The sequence below is a fragment of the Drosophila gunungcola genome, assembly GCF_025200985.1.
Source record: "Drosophila gunungcola strain Sukarami chromosome 3L unlocalized genomic scaffold, Dgunungcola_SK_2 000014F, whole genome shotgun sequence".
In the NCBI taxonomy this organism is placed as follows: domain Eukaryota; kingdom Metazoa; phylum Arthropoda; class Insecta; order Diptera; family Drosophilidae; genus Drosophila; species Drosophila gunungcola.
In genome coordinates, this window is record NW_026453182.1 from 1,538,822 (window position 1) to 1,555,420 (window position 16,599).

The 16,599-nt window shown below is 42.4% G+C and overlaps 8 protein-coding genes across 8 annotated transcripts; 5 read left to right on the forward strand and 3 right to left on the reverse strand.

Annotated features, from left to right (window-relative positions):
• The first annotated feature begins 180 nt into the window (after positions 1-180).
• Positions 181-3,608, forward strand: LOC128260174 (probable cytochrome P450 305a1). Its single transcript, XM_052992975.1, has 3 exons — positions 181-451; positions 1,475-1,512; positions 1,888-3,608. Exons 1-3 carry the CDS (start codon positions 358-360, stop codon positions 3,268-3,270), a joined length of 1,515 nt encoding a protein of 504 aa, XP_052848935.1. The 5' UTR covers positions 181-357; the 3' UTR covers positions 3,271-3,608.
• A 24-nt stretch (positions 3,609-3,632) lies between these two features.
• On the reverse strand, positions 3,633-6,705 carry LOC128260173 (importin subunit alpha-7). The gene is made up of 6 exons (XM_052992974.1): positions 6,601-6,705; positions 5,793-6,017; positions 5,236-5,738; positions 4,912-5,175; positions 4,356-4,855; positions 3,633-4,295 (listed from the first exon to the last, which is right to left on the reverse strand). Exons 2-6 carry the CDS (start codon positions 5,991-5,993, stop codon positions 4,114-4,116), a joined length of 1,650 nt encoding a protein of 549 aa, XP_052848934.1. The 5' UTR covers positions 5,994-6,017; positions 6,601-6,705; the 3' UTR covers positions 3,633-4,113.
• Positions 6,631-7,109, forward strand: LOC128260194 (DNA repair protein SWI5 homolog). Its single transcript, XM_052992997.1, has one exon. The coding sequence runs from the start codon at positions 6,776-6,778 to the stop codon at positions 6,980-6,982; it is 207 nt and encodes a 68-aa protein (XP_052848957.1). The 5' UTR covers positions 6,631-6,775; the 3' UTR covers positions 6,983-7,109.
• On the reverse strand, positions 6,990-7,828 carry LOC128260190 (protein MIX23). The gene is given in 5 exon segments (XM_052992992.1): positions 6,990-7,233; positions 7,287-7,409; positions 7,473-7,628; positions 7,697-7,714; positions 7,716-7,828. Coding segments are annotated over 5 exon segments (420 nt in total). The 5' UTR covers positions 7,734-7,828; the 3' UTR covers positions 6,990-7,128.
• Positions 7,829-8,090: 262 nt separating this feature from the next.
• LOC128260187 (uncharacterized) lies at positions 8,091-8,981 on the forward strand. The gene has a single exon (XM_052992990.1). The coding sequence runs from the start codon at positions 8,192-8,194 to the stop codon at positions 8,834-8,836; it is 645 nt and encodes a 214-aa protein (XP_052848950.1). The 5' UTR covers positions 8,091-8,191; the 3' UTR covers positions 8,837-8,981.
• A 251-nt stretch (positions 8,982-9,232) lies between these two features.
• Positions 9,233-10,774, forward strand: LOC128260184 (uncharacterized). The gene is made up of 3 exons (XM_052992986.1): positions 9,233-9,882; positions 10,174-10,307; positions 10,365-10,774. Exons 1-3 carry the CDS (start codon positions 9,315-9,317, stop codon positions 10,602-10,604), a joined length of 942 nt encoding a protein of 313 aa, XP_052848946.1. The 5' UTR covers positions 9,233-9,314; the 3' UTR covers positions 10,605-10,774.
• Positions 10,767-16,514, reverse strand: LOC128260145 (uncharacterized). The gene is made up of 8 exons (XM_052992928.1): positions 16,192-16,514; positions 15,896-16,140; positions 12,593-12,755; positions 12,265-12,533; positions 12,077-12,200; positions 11,889-11,997; positions 11,326-11,830; positions 10,767-11,258 (listed from the first exon to the last, which is right to left on the reverse strand). The coding sequence occupies exons 1-8, from the start codon at positions 16,244-16,246 to the stop codon at positions 10,767-10,769; spliced, it is 1,962 nt and encodes a 653-aa protein (XP_052848888.1). The 5' UTR covers positions 16,247-16,514.
• Positions 13,509-16,204, forward strand: LOC128260176 (uncharacterized). The gene is made up of 3 exons (XM_052992977.1): positions 13,509-14,076; positions 14,997-15,703; positions 15,761-16,204. The coding sequence occupies exons 1-3, from the start codon at positions 13,578-13,580 to the stop codon at positions 15,869-15,871; spliced, it is 1,317 nt and encodes a 438-aa protein (XP_052848937.1). The 5' UTR covers positions 13,509-13,577; the 3' UTR covers positions 15,872-16,204.
• Positions 16,515-16,599: the final 85 nt, after the last annotated feature.

Below are 16,599 nucleotides of genomic sequence, written 5' to 3' on the forward strand. Positions count from 1 at the left end.
TCTTCGGACACACAACTACTAATATTTATATACCGCCATGTGTGTATTTGGTTTATCAACTGAGACGGGCTTTTTCGCCCGTTTTTGGTTTCATTTTATTTTCATTTATTTTTTTTTTGCTTGCACTATCAATAGACCCACATGAAAAGGCGGCAGCCCAGGCGCGTGGGTTTGTCTGGTTCTGGGTCTGGCTCTCTTATTCGTTCGATTCGGGTTCGGAATCAGTTGGCATAGAGCTGGCGTGGCGTACGGACGCTCGGACACTTTGGTTCCCCAGTAAATATCAATTACTTGGACAAAAGCCTTGATTCGGTGACGGTTTCGGCGGTTGTGGTCACTAAAGACATATATATTGAAATGAGTGCCCTCATATTTCTGTGCGCGATTCTAATTGGTTTTGTGATTTATTCACTTATCATTTCTGTGCGACGTCCCAAGAATTTTCCCCCAGGTGAGAATATGTTTAGGTTCTGCACATAGGGATACGTAAGGAACCATACCTTTTTAAAGATAGGGGACTTTTCCGAATTCCAAAGAACTGCTTTGCCAGTATTTAGTTTCAAAAATAAATAAAAGATATTTATTTAAATAGTAAGGGATAAATAAATGTAGATATTTATGACATTATGTTTATTTTACTTCTAGTAAATTCCCCTAGTAGATTTTTTTAAGCGTTTATAGATCTTGATAGATATTAAGCCAACGAACAGGCGACCTGCCCCACGACCAATTGGCCAGCTCATTAGCAACTTGTAATGGTGGACGGATACATCGGCGGAGAACCAGACGGCACACGTCTCACATTGCAAATAAATCTCATTGATAAAATCGTCACACATTTCTGACACCTTGCCTAACTGGTCTGAATTCGCTATTAACAAGGGCCGAGCTCATTTATTCCATTTACAAATGCAGTTTGTTATGCATTTGAATTGGGGATATGGATGCAATGGATGTCACTCCTTTATATAGGCAGTATTTGAATTTTATTTGTCAATATCGAAAATTTGCAATTCAAATTGAGTAACATATATTGATTTATATATATTTCTTAGAGATTTTTTAGCACTCAGAAAAAAAAACAGTACAATTTGAATGTCTTTTAGTTATGAAATGCAATGATATACGCACGCCGTATTGATAGTTAATAACCAAGGGGTTTAAGAAATAGATTACAAGATAGAGTTTTTACTTTCGATTTCGTGATTTACCACCCAACAGATTTCTGTAGAACCGATAAGATAACTAAAGAGTAGAAATCACTTAATTGAATTGGGCTGTTTCAGGGTTTAGTGAAACCGAATCTAAATCGATGATTTTTATTTAGTCAACATTTATCCTGAAGATTAAGATCTTTTGTATTATAATGAAGAGACATAAATGTATATTTTTTTAAACAGAATTTTTGTTAAAAAAAAATAAAAATATTTTTAAATTTTTTTACCGATTTCCTTTAAATTTTTTTCCTCAACAGGACCTCGATTCTGGCCATGGCTAGGGAACACCATACAGGTAAGAACTAAAACCATCATCTTTAAAATCACCATGCTTTAATCTAATTCTCTAGCGTATATCCGATAAAAGGGTATATTATTATTAAACAACATTAAAAATTTGTTTTTATTTTATCAATTTTATGATTAGCTATAAAGCTAAACGAAATGAATATGAAATCGGAAATCATTAATGGAATTCATTAAAGTAACAGTTTTATTCAAAGATGAAAATTAGGTTTGTGAAGTCTTAAAGTTTTTTTAAACGTGCTTTTACTTGAAGGTTTTAGCCAACAAGCTATTTATTTTTGTAAACTAGTGTAATTTCACATAGTATAAGCTGACATATGCACCTTTTCAAATATATAACGATTTTCCCCCTATTTTTCTGCAGTTCCGAAAGGAGGCCCGTGCCCTTGGCGGTCAGCACATCCTGTTCGAGCGGTGGGCGCAGGACTTCCGGAGTGACCTGGTGGGGATGAAACTGGGCCGAGAGTACGTCGTGGTGGCTCTGGGTCACGAGATGGTCAAGGAGGTGCAGCTGCAAGAGGTGTTCGAGGGACGGCCGGACAACTTCTTCCTGCGCCTGCGCACCATGGGAACCCGGAAGGGAATCACCTGCACGGACGGACAGCTGTGGTACGAGCACCGCCACTTCGCCATGAAGCAGATGCGCCACGTGGGCTACGGCCGCAGCCAGATGGAGCATCAGATCGAACTGGAGGCGGAGGAGCTGCTGACCCAGTTGGAGGGCACGGGGGAGCAGCCAATCGAACCGGTCACCTGGCTGGCCCAAAGTGTGCTCAATGTGCTGTGGTGCCTGATCGCCGGAAAGAGGATCGCCAGCCAGGAGGATGGCACCCTGCGCCGACTGCTCGACCTGATGAACAGACGTTCCAAGCTCTTTGACATCTGCGGCGGCCTGTTGGCCCAGTTTCCCTGGCTGCGCCATGTGGCCCCCGATCGCACTGGCTACAATCTCATCCAGCAGCTGAACACAGAACTGTATGGCTTCTTTATGGACACCATCGAGGAGCATCGTCGGCAGCTGGCGAAGGATCCGTCGCCGACGGAGAGCGATCTTATCTATGCCTATCTCCAGGAGATGAGCGATCGCAGTGCTGGCGGCGAAAGCAGCAGCTTCAACGAGACGCAGTTGGTGATGACCATCCTGGATTTCTTCATAGCAGGCTCCCAGACCACCAGCAACACGATCAATCTGGCCCTAATGGTGCTGGCCATGCGGCCGGATGTCCAGGAGAAGCTCTTCGCCGAGGTAACCGCCAGTGTGGCCGCCGCCAGCTCGGATGCATTTCCTCACTTGAGCCGGCGGGAATCCTTCGACTACATGGACGCCTTCATCATGGAAGTGCAGCGCTTCTTCCACATCACTCCGATTACCGGTCCGCGGAGGGCTTTGTGGTCCACCAAGCTGGGTGGCTACGACATACCCAAAAACGCCACCATTCTGATCAGCCTGCGCTCCGTGCATCTGGACAAGGATCATTGGAAGGATCCGCTCGAGTTCCGTCCAGAAAGGTTTATCGATCCAGCTGGCAAATGCTTCAAGGACGAGTACTTTATGCCCTTCGGCATGGGCAGACGTCGTTGCTTGGGCGATGCCCTGGCCCGTGCCTGCATCTTCTCGTTCCTGGTCCGGATCGTGCAGCACTTCAGCATTGTCCTGCCGGCGGGCGAGACTCCATCGATGGTCCTGCTGCCCGGGATTACTCTTACTCCGAAACCCTACAAGGTGCAGTTCGTCAAGCGCGCTTAGGTGCATTACTACATTTGACGGTGTCGGGAATATAGGATAAATTTCGATTTGTAGAATTACCCTGAGCTGTTCCCGAGGGTTCAAAAAATTAGTTTAAATCTGTAGCTATGATTAAACCATGGCACATGACACTCAAACTATTTAAAGATTCGATTTAAAAACATGCCGAAGCCATCTTAAAAGAATATTTGGCTTTTTACATACTGAATACTGCATAGTTGTGGTCTAGTTGTTCTTTATTGATGTGTCCTCAAAATTAAATAATAATGTTTCATAATTTAAACGAATTTACAGGCGGCAATTTGCGTAACAAAATCAAATAAAAACATTTCAAGTTATTTGTTATCATTATCGTAAAGTACGTTTGTTTGTTTGTATGAATGTATAACAACACCATGTCGGGGTCTCAACGTAGTTGGGCTTAGTGAAAAATATTTACAAACTCAAATTGAGTAAAGCAAAATCATATACATTATGTTGTATAACACATTAAATTAGTACATACGAACTAGGTGAAAGCGATCTCGCCAGCTGGGGAAAATGCTCGAGTAAGGTCATGATTGGTCCTGGACCACTTCGAAAATGATAAAGTTTTAACCGCTGAAATAACACGCAGACGAGTATGTATAACAAAGGGACAAAAACGCGCCGACTGAATGACCAACTTCACTTAAATGCTAGTAGTGACTGCACTTCTCCTGCGGCCGATGTTTCGTGCCCGTGCTCTGGCCTCCAATTAAATTCAAGAAGGCAAGCCATCGTTTCCCGTTGTGTTCTGTGTGTTCAGGACCTCAGTAGGATTCGTTTTTCGATAGTGTTGATTATGTCATGCCGGGTGTGGTGCTAAAAGTTAAAGCCGCTGCTGGGCATGGTGTCCGGATCGAACTCGAACTGCTGGCTGCCCGCCACAGGTGCAACCCGGCTGTCCTCCTCTTCGTTGCCAAAGTACTGCTCGATTATGTAAAACGATTTGTGGTATATGTCTCGGTTTTCATGCGCCTGCAGATACTCGATCTTATCCAGACCTAAAAGAAAGTAAGGTCGTTTTTAAATTGACATCAGGTCCCTTTGATAATTTCACTTACCGCCGCATTCCTCGATGGTAATGGCATAGGGATTTGGTCGCGTCTGGAACTTTTCGCCCGCCTTTAAAATGTTTTCCAGAGCATTCAGTGCCACCTGGACGATGTCCGAGTCGACGACCGTCAGAAAATCACACATTGGAGGCACACAGCCAACTTGGACCAAGTAGTTGATCTGCTCAGAGGTTCCGCTGCTGGTGGCGTTGGTAATGGCCCAAGCTGCCTCTTTGCGCGTCTTGAATTCTGCCGTCTGCATTATAATCATCAGCTGCGGGAATATGTTGGCACTGATTATGGCCTGGATCTGCTCCCGATTGCCGGCCGCAATGTTCGAGATTGTCCAGCAGGACTCTTTCTTGATGGTTTCCGCCGACGAGCGCAGGAGGTGGCTAATGCAGGGTAGGGCATTGTAGCCCAGTATCACCTGGGTCTGCTGATCGTCGCCGGTTACTATGTTGCCCACAGCCCGCAACGCGGCTGTGCTTACGTTATGCTGCGGATGTCTGCAAGAAAGAATTATTTATTTGTTAATTTTCAAAGCAGAAACCAGAACACTCACAGTAGCAGCTCTACTAGGCGACGACAAACGCCCGCATCAATTACAGCCTGGATTTTATCGTTCGGTCCATCCGACAGGTAGCTAATAGCCCAGCAAGTATCGCTAAGCACGTCCGCATCGGTGTAGTCCAGTAACCGTGCCAGTATGGGCAGACCATGCACAATTTTGGCAAAATCCGCGGGCGGGTTTTTGCCGCGGCACAGATTAGATAGAGTCCACACCGCATTCCGGATCATAGTTATGCGCTCCGAGTTGCCCAAGACGCTGCAAGAGATTGAACAAATTGTGACACCAATTTAGGAAGAAATCTTCACTATTACTCACTTAAGGAGAGGCATCAGAATGCCGGATCCGAGCAGATGGTCCCGGCACATTGGCGAGTCGCCGGCTATGTTACCCAGAGCCCACACAGCCTGCTCCTGGACATCGTCGTGGGGACTGGAGAGCAGCTCAATGAAGATGGGCACTGCTCCGGCCTCGATTACGATCTTGGTCTGGTGCGAGGTGCCCGAGGCAATGTTCGTCAGCGTCCAGGCGGCCTCAAATTGGAGCGTGGCATTCGAGCTGTTCCGCAGAAAAGTAACGAACTGCGGCACGATCCCCTTCTGTATGACTTCCTCTATGGGTGGATTGGGATCGCGGGACAAGAGTTTGCGGAACTTTTGCGTGGCCTCCAGCTGGTCGCTCTCGCGTCCACTGTACAGCATTTGGATCATCTCCTCGTTTATTACTGATGGCTGTGCTCCGGTTCCGCCAGTTGGTTCGCTCTGGCCGCCTGGAAAATGCGTTGGACCAGTGCTGCTGTCAGCCATATGCATGTCGCCAGCCTGGAATGAATGATACTTTGACTTATTGCATATTTGGGACAGAGGATTACTCACCTGTAGATCGTTGCTGGTGCTGCTCTCCATTCCGGCTGAAGTCGAGGATGTGGCCGGCTCCAAGACCACATTTCGACGCTTGAAGAGCTGCTGTTCGCGTTTGGTCTTCCGCAACTGGATGCCCACTTCCTCGCGACGACGCCTCATTTCGGTGGAGTCCAAGGCGGCATTTTTATAGCGCTGCTTGTGGGTGGTTGACATTTCGCCGTTTTAGCAATTTAAAATCTAAAAACACAAATGAAACACTAAAAGATCGAGAATTTTTCGAATGGAAAGTGAACGTTCATGATCTGGACCCAATCCCAAAATGAATTTTAAAACCCGGATATCTTAGCAATTGAAAAGATGAAAAAAAAAAGTGGGCCAAAAAAGCTATATATTAACATAAGAGTCTACGGTTTGTAGTCGCTATAAAGGGGGAAATGGTCTAATGGAAAGTGACATTCATGACTGGGTTTTCCTATTCAATTCCGAACGTGATTTTGAAACACTGAAACTGCACATTCACTAGGTGATTGCGCTTAAATAATCCTACATCTCTGAGATGATTGAGATTACGTTGTTTGGCTAATATTATACATATAACGCATTCACATTTAATGAACTTTTCAGTTTTCCTGGCAATATGCACAATCACAACACTTTCACATTTCATTGTGTGTGCACACGGCTGGTTTGCGTGCGTGTGTATGGGTGCGGGCTTAGGTCAGCATTACCAATTTCTCGAGTTATCGGATACGTCCATTACAAGGATACCACCAATCCAGTATTATACCTCCCACCGACACCTGATTGGAGCGCAACATACCTGTTCCTGAGAATCCTTTCCGCGATTTAATCATGCAAAGAAACTTGAAAATTTCACACGTTTTAAGGAACAGGGCTACCAGACGGTCGGGAATGCAGTGCACACAGCTGATGCGTAATCGATAACGATATCCCCCGATTGCAAACATTCCAATCCAATTGCAATTCACTTAAATATGAAGGATTCCAAGAAAAAGTTGTGCAAAACAGCCAATAAGCACAAGGAAGCCTCGGATTCTGAGAAAACCAAAACCATAGAACTGCTGCATGAATACAACGATCTGAAGGATGCTACGCAACTAGTATTGGGAGCCTTGGCGACCCTTAAAAGCGTTCCCATTCGATCGGTTTATGCCACCTACAACCTGCCCATCGACGAATAAAAATGCGTTATTAATAGTGAAGTCTTATGTACTTGTTGTAAATAACTCATTATACAGCCAAGTGCATGTAAATGCCTCCTGGTTGGGCAGTTCCATTAGTTACCACTAATAAATCCATCTAAAACTAGTTATTGCATGTTTAGCGCCTACTGGCCAGCATGGAAATAGGATCGGCATCGCTCATTGAAGGTCTTGTAGGTGCGCTCCTTGATAATGTCCTCCACATTCAGCTCGGCTTGAAGAACTCGCAGCTGAAATTGATATGAGATCAGTTGTTTGTTATGGATGTTAAGCCAATACCTACCTTGCGCTGCTCGGCTTTGAACTGACTATCAATATCCACATCATCCGGCTGAGCCTCTCGCTTTTCCCTTAGCTGCTTCAGATTGTTGGCCGATATGGTTATGCAACTGCGTATGCTATCTTGCTGCAAGGAGGTATTTATGTAGTATCGGTTGACCTGCAGAGGAAATGTTTAGTCGCGAGTTACCCTGGACAGGTGCGACTGCTGGAGTTTCGAGTACAGATCGCGACAGGTGCCCTCGCTGTTCACCTGACCCTGACCCTTGAACGACTCCGTGGGCAGGGCATTATTCAATGCATATATAATCTTGTCGTCCACATCTCGCATCTTCTTCAGCGCTTCCTGTTTAGGAACTTGAATCCATGTAATATGCCAGCTATTTACTGTTTTAACCAATTAATAAGGCATACCTGGAAGCCCAGAAAGTCCTAAGCACAAAGCCGCCATTGATAACAGTTAGGAAACTAGTAAAAACTTCTAAAAATAATAAAAACAAACTGCTGTATGTAAATTGCCGGCGCAATGTGCCACTCAGAGGCGTTGCCACCTGGGAAAATATACCGATCACTAACTATCGGTTAATCAAATACATTAATCAATAATAAGGAAATTAATTTTCTCATTAGGAATTAGGACTTTCTTAAATGCTAATGTGTTAAATATTTATATGAATTAAATATAAAATACATTAACTGATATCACCATTAAAATATAAAGTGATATTTGTTCGCTTTTTTATTTTTTAACTGAGCTTTCCATCTTTAATACACAAGGCAAAACCAAGTCAGCTTCTAACCGAAATTTTCAAATCAACTCAGTTATCGATAGACCGTGTTCCTGCTACTTGTGTCCCATCGCTGAGTGATTCTGAACAAATCAAATCATAATTTAACAAATTAAGCTGAATGGCGCTCAGGTTTGAGGATATTCACAACAAAATTGAAAGCGGTGAATACAAACTGGCTGTTAATAACAAAAGCACGCGTAGCACCGTGTGGCGGGTGTACCGCAAAATCGAGAAGGACGATGGCAGCTTCCTGGAGCACGTGTTATTCTGCATTGGCTGCCAGAGTTTGATGTCGTTCCCCCACAAGACCACGACGAACTTAAGACGGCACAGGTGCCACCTTCAGTATCTCAAGAATCAGTCGTTTGACGGCTACAACTACAATTCGTCCAGTGAATCTGAATGCAAAAAGAGGAAGGTTCGCTCCAAAGCCATGGAGGAGCAGGAGGATCAGCTGTCCCTGTCGGATGAAATGGAATCGAAACCTGCTGCCGCCGATGTAGCCGCATTTGTCGTTGGAGTCGCTAGCGGCAAGAACTCCCCTGCAGCTTCCATTCGTGCCCAACTTCCGGACATACCAGAGATAGTGCTTCCCGTGGATGATAGCGGTGCTGAGGAGTCCGACATATACGCCAAGACTTGGGCGCTCGAGTATCGAAAACTCAGCGAGGACCAGAAGTTCTATGCCAAAAAAGCAATAGACGAAATCCTTGTCTTGGGTAGGCTAAGACGTCTTACACTGAATACGGTCCCAACAACGTAATGGAATAGTTAAGCAGGATTAATTAGGCTTCCATTTAAGCTAATCTTAAATACTTTGTACAAATTGTATTATTTATTGCATACCGAAAACTTTGGATATAACGTAAAAAACACTAAAAACTTAATCTGCCATATTAAATTATCTCTAAAACTGGTAAATGTTTTATTTTTTGTAGGTGCTCCGGGCTTAGCAAGTGAAAAATGGAAAGTTATATTTTAACAACAGAAAAAAAAAAATATATGACTCGTTGAATCATAAGTTTTGGTTTAACAGCATCACAAGACTCTTTAGGGGGAGGTTCGTTTTTACAAAATTCTATCTCCACCTTAAATTTTAATTGAAAAATTACATTTAATACCTCAGGTCTTATTGAAACTATCGATATTTATTTGAGATATGCCGATATTTAATGTCATCCCTATTTTGAGCTTTCATTTGTTGTCATTTCCATTTTATTTATTTGTATAATTTTGAAAAAATGAGTGATCTTAAGAGGCGACCACTGCACGGCGACACGCCAAAGACTCCCACTGCCTCCCAGGCGAAGGACGAAGTGGACAAAAACAGGGCCTACATGATGGAGTCGGCAGCCAGCTACGAAGAAGGCACATCTTCAGCCGGCGAGCAAGAAGAAGACGACGAGATCCAGGAAGATTCTGAGACTCATGATGCCGGCGATGTGTCCCGAAGACGCAGTATTCCAACTCCCAGTTCCATTTTAAACGAGAAGCACCACCCCAGCAACGAAGCCCAAGGAAGCAATGGACTCTATATTTGGTTAGCCATAGCCGGTGTTTTAGTGGGTTTATTTTTGGTCTACTTGCGTGGATGGAATGTAATTGCGGCGGAAAAGCAATGTGCCTTTAACGCTCTTCGTGGAAATAAGCCTCAACAGCCAGAGAAGGTCTGGAAAGCCCTACAAATGGGGATCGAGGGACTTATTAACAAGAGGGACAAGCACCCCAGTGTGTTTTTGTTCCTGCATCAGGACCCCAAGCTCCAAAAACTGATCGATGCGATTGCTGCCGAGGCTTCTGTGTGTTTTGGTAAGTTAACAAAACCTCGTTAAAAACGAACTTGAACGTTTTGCTTTTGACTTACTAAATGTACCATTTAGACCACATGTTGAAATGGATAACTATATTTTTAAAGTTTGAAATTCATTATATTTTTATCCTATTATTATTAGGATTTTACGGGTATTATTAATACCTGTAAAAAATATATATATTTACCACGCGATATTGAGTGTTAGAGTTATTTGTTGTTATACGCCCAGTTTGAAGTAGAAGAATTAAAACTAATTTACTTCTACTTTACTCTTCACGTACAAACAGGTGGTCCTAGCCAACTGATTCACATGAACAAGGAGGATTTCGGCTTGAATATGAATGACTATGGCCTGGCAATTGAGCGGTTTAAGGCAAAGGTCAATGACGGAAAGGTTTTCCTAATAGTAAATCTGAACGAAGTAAGTCTTAAGGTGTGGGTAGTTTTTTAAATGATCTAAGCGCAATGTTATTCACAGATCGCGCCGAATGGAGCTCGGGCTTTGCACACAATCTGTGATACCTACAGCCCAATCGTGGAGGATACCGTCATCTTTCTAACGCTCCGAACATTCAACACTACTGCCGTTCCGAACTCGGTAAAACTGGCCACAGACACTCTGTACGATCTGTGGGGCGAGGAGTTGCGGGACAATGAGCTCGATCCCCTGATTACTCGCGTTACTGATCAGGTGCTCCACTTGAGGGGCAGTAGTTAGGTTAAAACACATAGCAGTACTTAAGATGCCCAAATACTTGGCGGCCAACAAGCTTAAAGCTCTAATTTAAAAGATTAGCTAGGCGGCCTTCGATTTAATATTCATTTTCCAGAAATAATTTCTGTTCTGCAATTGGTTTTAGCTCAAGAAAATAAAAATCTCTTAAAGTACGGACGTGTTATGACCTCTCCACAGCTCAACTAAAAATGTAAGAAGGCTGCAGATCATACCGAAGCACCAAAGCAGAATTAGGCCAATGATGTTGTCAATGCCCAGTTTGACGGGTCCAATATCCAGGTTCAGTTTCTGGGAGGCCACAATGCGATTTTGGCGGCGTGCGTTCATGTAATCCGCGGCGATTTTCCACTCCCAGAATTTGTCAAGGCCCGATGAGTGCCAGGCCAGGATAAAGTCGTTATAGGCACTCAAATGTGGCCAAAGCCTAGGAACAAATGCCACTGTGAAGGCGAAGTAAATGTCATCTACCATAAGCTTCAGGTGATCCAAGGCGTCGTTTGCTAAGAGCTCTGTGTTTCCCAGATGGCCAAACTGCATACGCTCCACCACAAATCCCATTTGCTCCGTGTGCGAGAAGGCGGAAATCAGAGCGGCATCATACACCCTGTATTGCTCCATCAATCCAAGTAGAACTGGCTGTAAGTATTTGATATACATATTTTAATATGAGAGATCTTTTTCCAGCCTCTAACTCTTTACTTACGTCCGCTGACCGTTCGTCAATGGTGGTTATCCAGGCCTGTGAAGTTCCTGTCCAAATAAGCTTGTGGTCGAAAAGACGTTGCCGAGAGTCTGCTGCCTCCTCCAGAGTGGGTAATGTTAGGATGGCCGCCAGTCCGCCGCTGTAGACGGTTGTTAAGATAATGTCGATCATGTAGCTTGCAATCAGAACTGTTCTCAGAGCATACGAGCTGGTCACGTAGCTGGTGCTCTGGTTAACGAACAGTTTTAGAGTACTAATGCAACCGAACCGCAGGCTTCCGGTCCACGAATTGAAAATGTAATTTGAAGAGTGCTCCCAACGACGGGTCACACAAAGGGCCACACTTTCAAGCAGCAAGCAGAGCATCACGCACATCCAGAGGACGGCCTGGAAAGGTCGGAGCAGGAGGGTCCAGCTGATTAGGCGATTGGGAGCGGGAACTAGACAGGTGACTCCAGATCGGCCTAGAAAGTGGGTCATATCCATAAACTCATATGCCTCGTACCTAGTAATAAAAGTAAATATTGTAGCTTAATTCTTGTTTAAAAATGTAGAAATGTTACCATAAGTACATGCCACCTATGCCGTAGTCGTTTTGTCTATCAAGAACCATCCCCACAAGACCATAACCCGAGGCATTTGGAAAGATGTCACCCCAGTCGGCGGTTTCGGCTGTGTATGAAAACGTATTAAATCGATGGATTACATTTAATATTGTAAAATCTTCATTGAGTTAAGTTCTATCACCTACATGTGTCCACCTGAATGGTGCAGTTATATAGCTCACAGAATATAATCATTAGTCGCACTTCTGTACCGTCGATGGTTACTTCAGTTGTGTTTTCGGAGCGATCATAATAAACAGGCTGTTTTTTCTGGCTCAAAGAAAAACGATTCATATCACTTGATTTGCCTTTCGAAAACAATCTGAGAACTCACATACTCTAATAGCATGAAAGGTTTATAGTCAAAGATGCCAATGACAACCTCTCGCCCTTGAAGGTTTCGCATCTTGCCCAACATTGTACTCTTCGTCCCAACGTCCCAGATAATCTCCTCCTTCTCGGCATCGTATTTTTGAAGTAGATCAAATTCAACAGGTCCCGGGTTTGGATTAAAATCTCGTGGACCAACAAATCGGTTTGTTTTAATATCGAAAGTGCTTGAGTTCAGGTTTTCGGAGGTTATCAGTAAAATATTTGGTTGATCTGCTAGTATAAATTAATAATAGCAATCCAGTACTTTGAAGTTAGTGGATATTTACAACCTTGGAATATGTACCCATTCAGATAGTCATCTTTTTTTTCTACCAGCTCTTCAGTGTAAACAAAAATAAACCGATTTTGCAGCGATCTCCAAATGGAGTAGATACTGGAGTAATAAAAAGATCTTGCGAACTCGGGAATCTGCTCCTGAAATGCTAAAAAGTTCTTAAATAAAAAGAAGTGAATTAAGTTATAGCAGTTTTTGGTCCACAGAAAATGTATTTGAAAACCGAAATTATTGTATATTAAGATATAGGCGATGCGCAAAGATACCAAAGCTTTTATAAAAATTACTCATTCGACAAGTAAGCCAGCTTGAATTTTGTGCCAAGAAATCTTTCTCCCATCTGTCAACTTATTGTCAATATGTCAACTTGTTGATCATGATTAAATAGGAGTCCAAATATGGAGAACGACAAAACAATTGTTTTTGGTTAAAAAGCCGAATTTAGTCCACGTAACATGGATAAGAATAAATTTTAAACAGAGGCAACAGTACGTATGAATGATAAACTTTAAGGCCAACAAATTGTTTTCGCATACTATAAGCTATAATCAGAAAACCAATCTAAGGGTGTCCTTAATTCTTGGGCGTCGCTCAAAAATCGTATTGTTTTTTTTTTTTAAATTATTGATTTCAATTTTTTTTAATAATAGACCACAGTACGTATGAGTGATACGCTTTAAAGGCAATGCTCCAGATACTAAAACGTACTTTTCTAAAATGTTTTAAATGCAAAAAAGTGCATATTTTTACAAAATACAAAATTTTTTAATATATATATATTGAAAAATGATCCTATCTGGTTTCAGGGCGGAAGTTTAATATGGAACTATCGTTTTATAAGTGTAGGGGGCTTATCATCATAAAGTACTCCAGCGCAAAATATATCGTCAGCTGCTTCGTTATCGATAGCCAGTCAAATAAAAGAAAATGGAAAAACTGTTTGCCGCCGAACGGTAAAATAAATAAGAAATCTTATCATAATGGAAAAATTGGGGTTGGGGTGTCTATTCGGCGGCAAACCCCAGGAATCGAGTAAGGGCCCAAGCTTCCTACATCTGAACTACGAGTGCTACTTGGAGATTTTTGCACACCTGAGTGCTCTGGAGGATCGGCTAAATCTGGGCCGCGCCCACCCGCTTTTTCGGGATGTGCTAAGGGACGTTTTGCGAACGCGATACGGAAAAATCAATGCGCGAATACTGAAAACCATTCCGGACTGGGAGTTCCTGCTGCGGCTGTGCGGATCGGAAGTGTCCAGATGTGAGGTGCCCCACGGCCGCTGGGATGAGCCCTTCACCTACCCCTTCCTGGACCTGCTCGGGCGCCACTGCCCCAATCTGCGGCAGGCGGTTATCATATTCATGCACGCGGTCACAGCGACGCCGCCGGAGATTCCGGACAGGGGCCACATCATGCAGCTGCTCCTGGAGCTGCCCAGTCTGACCGATCTCACTCTGATAGATGCCAGATCTGCACAGCGTGAGTATACCTATATGAAGCTCTTAAGTTAGTACAAGCTTCTTCATTTAAATGATACATTTTATAACTCAAAGTTTAAACTTATTTAAATTGGGGGGTAACTCAATTTGTATCTCCTTTAGACTTTCAATACTTAAATATACAACTTTGGAAGGTCCCTAAAGAAAACTATTAAGACTTTTAATATTTTTCCATGAAGTTTATACTTTCTTTATATATTTTAATTATAGCTTATATAAGTCGACTTAAAAACATAAGGTTTTAACTTTAATTTGTAGATCTATTAACCCATCATAAAGCACAAAATCTCGAATCGTTATTATTACTTCGGTTTTTAGAAAAATTAATTTGTTTCTATGAGTCTGTGAGAAATTGAAATAATTTAGAATTTTTAAAAACTACTCAATGTAAATGTTATAATTCATTAACTTTGGAAGGTCTCAAAAAAAAACCTATTTAAACTTTTAAAAATGTTAATTTTTTTCTATAAGTCTGTGAGAAATTGAAATAAATTAGAAATTTAAAAAAACTACTCGAAAATGTTTATGTTAAAATTTATTAGGACAAATTTTATATTATATCCACACCCAAAAAAACTGAAATAAAGTTTAAATAAGTGTGTCTTAAAAATAAACTACAAACAGTATTAAAGAAGACGTATTTATTTAATACTAAATAATGTAACCTCAATCCGGTTTAGTTTAATTACTACTCCGAAAAGTTTAAAATTATAGACTAAGGGCTTATTTTTAAACCAGATAAGTTTCATTTTGATATCCTCAATAGTTTAAAATTTATGTAAGAATAGTTTAGTTTCTATGACAAATTTTTTATTGGGTGTACAGTGCTTTACACACCGACTAAGAAAGCCGTTTTTCCCCTTTTTAACAACAAAGAATAAGTCTAAGTAAACATTGCAGAAGAGCAGTTGCGGCATTTTACCAAACTGGAGACCCTGGACTTGGATGGCGTCGACCCGAACCTAAGTAACCTAGCCTTCCAGCAGATGTTTGAAAACAAGGAGAGCGTGGTACGACTCCTGCTGAACTTCGGACGAGATCGGAGACGATCGCATCAGGTGCCCCAGTTGGCGGATAAGTTACCCAGCTTGGAGCACCTCACGCTGGATAATTTTGATGTCAACTATTCCGACCTGGGCGACTTCAAAGCCCTGCAATCACTGCGCCTGATCGCCCGTGGGGTGGCGGAAGTTAGCAATGACTTCTATAGATCGATAGCCAGACGCGCTGGTAGCCTCCAAAAGCTGCAGCTCTTGTCGGTTCGTGTGAGAGGCGACCAAGTGCATCATATTCTGTCATTCAGCCGACTGAGAGCTCTGGACTGCGACAATTGGCCGGCTCAGTCGGTGGACCAGTTGGGTCAGTTGACGGAGCTCGAGTGCCTGGTCCTGGATTGCATTGACTCGCCTGCGAACGCAAGTCGTCAACTCTCATCGTTGATAACAAGCTGCCTCAAACTGAATCACCTAAAACTGGGAAAGAGATGGCAGATGCCCATCGCGGATGCAAATAGGTTTGTAGAAAAACTATCAGCCATACGAAGGGATCCCAACAAAAAGCTTCTGCTTACCTTTGACTTCGTCAAGACAGCGGATACTCAAAAAAAGGTAATACATATTTCACTATAAACTAAATGGATCTACTATATTATGCTAATTTCTTAGTTGAAAAATATTTTAATGGATCTTGACCACTTGCGGGTGTCCTTTGATGGAGCCACCTGTCATCATTGTCAGCCAGACACCCACTCCAAATGCGATACCATCTTTGACTAGTCATCGTCTCCATTAAAAACTCACCTGACAGTGGGACTTTTCTATGGCAACAGTCAGCCTAAGAGTCCAATCGTTGTAGGCGATTCCCTTTCCCTCAAGCTCATCCCGTTTCCCTTTGTAGTCATACACATCTTTGTCTTCTGAATGGTTTAACCATCTCTGCGAGTCTATCATGATTAATGGTAGCGGTTCAACCGTATCCAGACGAAAGTCGAATGCAGGATGCCACAAAATACAAGTGACATGAGAGTCCGTAAAGTATTGCTGAGCTAATTGTAATTATTATAGTCTTTTATATTGTTCAATTTATCAAAACTTACCAAGAAAACTAAGAACAGTACTCCAGTAATTAGTCTCTACCAATAAATCACCCATTTAACAGATTTTTTCTTCCGAAAAATACAATTTTTAAGCAGTTTCCTATAAATAATCTTAATCCTTGAAAAAAACACTTAAGAATTATTCAATATACTTGGTCTTCTACAGTTAGTAGATAGTCTGAATTATTTAAATATTCAAATCACTCGATTTTTAGACAATGTTCAATATATTCTTAATCTTTTAACGATTTATGAATTAATTTAAACACTTTTTTCCTATGTAAGTACCTGAGAAAGTTTTTCTTGCCAAACGGGCCCCCAGGCGATGCAAAATGACTCGAAGTCTTGGAATAATATTAAGGAAAGGTGTACGCTTTGACAGTCGATAATAATAGGTCTTCCATACAT

Excerpts from the sequence above, each read along its gene's own strand:
- LOC128260174 (XM_052992975.1), top strand. The coding sequence starts at position 358 with ATGAGTGCCCTCATATTTCTGTGCGCGATTCTAATTGGTTTTGTGATT. Across the intron at positions 452-1,474 it reads TCCCAAGAATTTTCCCCCAG|GACCTCGATTCTGGCCATGG; the intron begins GTGAGAATATGT and ends TTTCCTCAACAG. Across the intron at positions 1,513-1,887 it reads GGCTAGGGAACACCATACAG|TTCCGAAAGGAGGCCCGTGC; the intron begins GTAAGAACTAAA and ends ATTTTTCTGCAG.
- LOC128260173 (XM_052992974.1), bottom strand. The coding sequence starts at position 5,993 with ATGTCAACCACCCACAAGCAGCGCTATAAAAATGCCGCCTTGGACTCC. Across the intron at positions 5,739-5,792 it reads GCACCAGCAACGATCTACAG|GCTGGCGACATGCATATGGC; the intron begins GTGAGTAATCCT and ends CATTCATTCCAG. Across the intron at positions 5,176-5,235 it reads ATTCTGATGCCTCTCCTTAA|CGTCTTGGGCAACTCGGAGC; the intron begins GTGAGTAATAGT and ends AATCTCTTGCAG.
- LOC128260194 (XM_052992997.1), top strand. The coding sequence starts at position 6,776 with ATGAAGGATTCCAAGAAAAAGTTGTGCAAAACAGCCAATAAGCACAAG.
- LOC128260187 (XM_052992990.1), top strand. The coding sequence starts at position 8,192 with ATGGCGCTCAGGTTTGAGGATATTCACAACAAAATTGAAAGCGGTGAA.
- LOC128260184 (XM_052992986.1), top strand. The coding sequence starts at position 9,315 with ATGAGTGATCTTAAGAGGCGACCACTGCACGGCGACACGCCAAAGACT. Across the intron at positions 9,883-10,173 it reads CGAGGCTTCTGTGTGTTTTG|GTGGTCCTAGCCAACTGATT; the intron begins GTAAGTTAACAA and ends ACGTACAAACAG. Across the intron at positions 10,308-10,364 it reads TAATAGTAAATCTGAACGAA|ATCGCGCCGAATGGAGCTCG; the intron begins GTAAGTCTTAAG and ends TGTTATTCACAG.
- LOC128260176 (XM_052992977.1), top strand. The coding sequence starts at position 13,578 with ATGGAAAAATTGGGGTTGGGGTGTCTATTCGGCGGCAAACCCCAGGAA. Across the intron at positions 14,077-14,996 it reads AGATGCCAGATCTGCACAGC|AAGAGCAGTTGCGGCATTTT; the intron begins GTGAGTATACCT and ends TAAACATTGCAG. Across the intron at positions 15,704-15,760 it reads CAGCGGATACTCAAAAAAAG|TTGAAAAATATTTTAATGGA; the intron begins GTAATACATATT and ends CTAATTTCTTAG.
- LOC128260145 (XM_052992928.1), bottom strand. The coding sequence starts at position 16,246 with ATGGGTGATTTATTGGTAGAGACTAATTACTGGAGTACTGTTCTTAGT. Across the intron at positions 11,998-12,076 it reads CACCATTCAGGTGGACACAT|CCGAAACCGCCGACTGGGGT; the intron begins GTAGGTGATAGA and ends TTTCATACACAG. Across the intron at positions 11,831-11,888 it reads ATAGGTGGCATGTACTTATG|GTACGAGGCATATGAGTTTA; the intron begins GTAACATTTCTA and ends TTTTATTACTAG.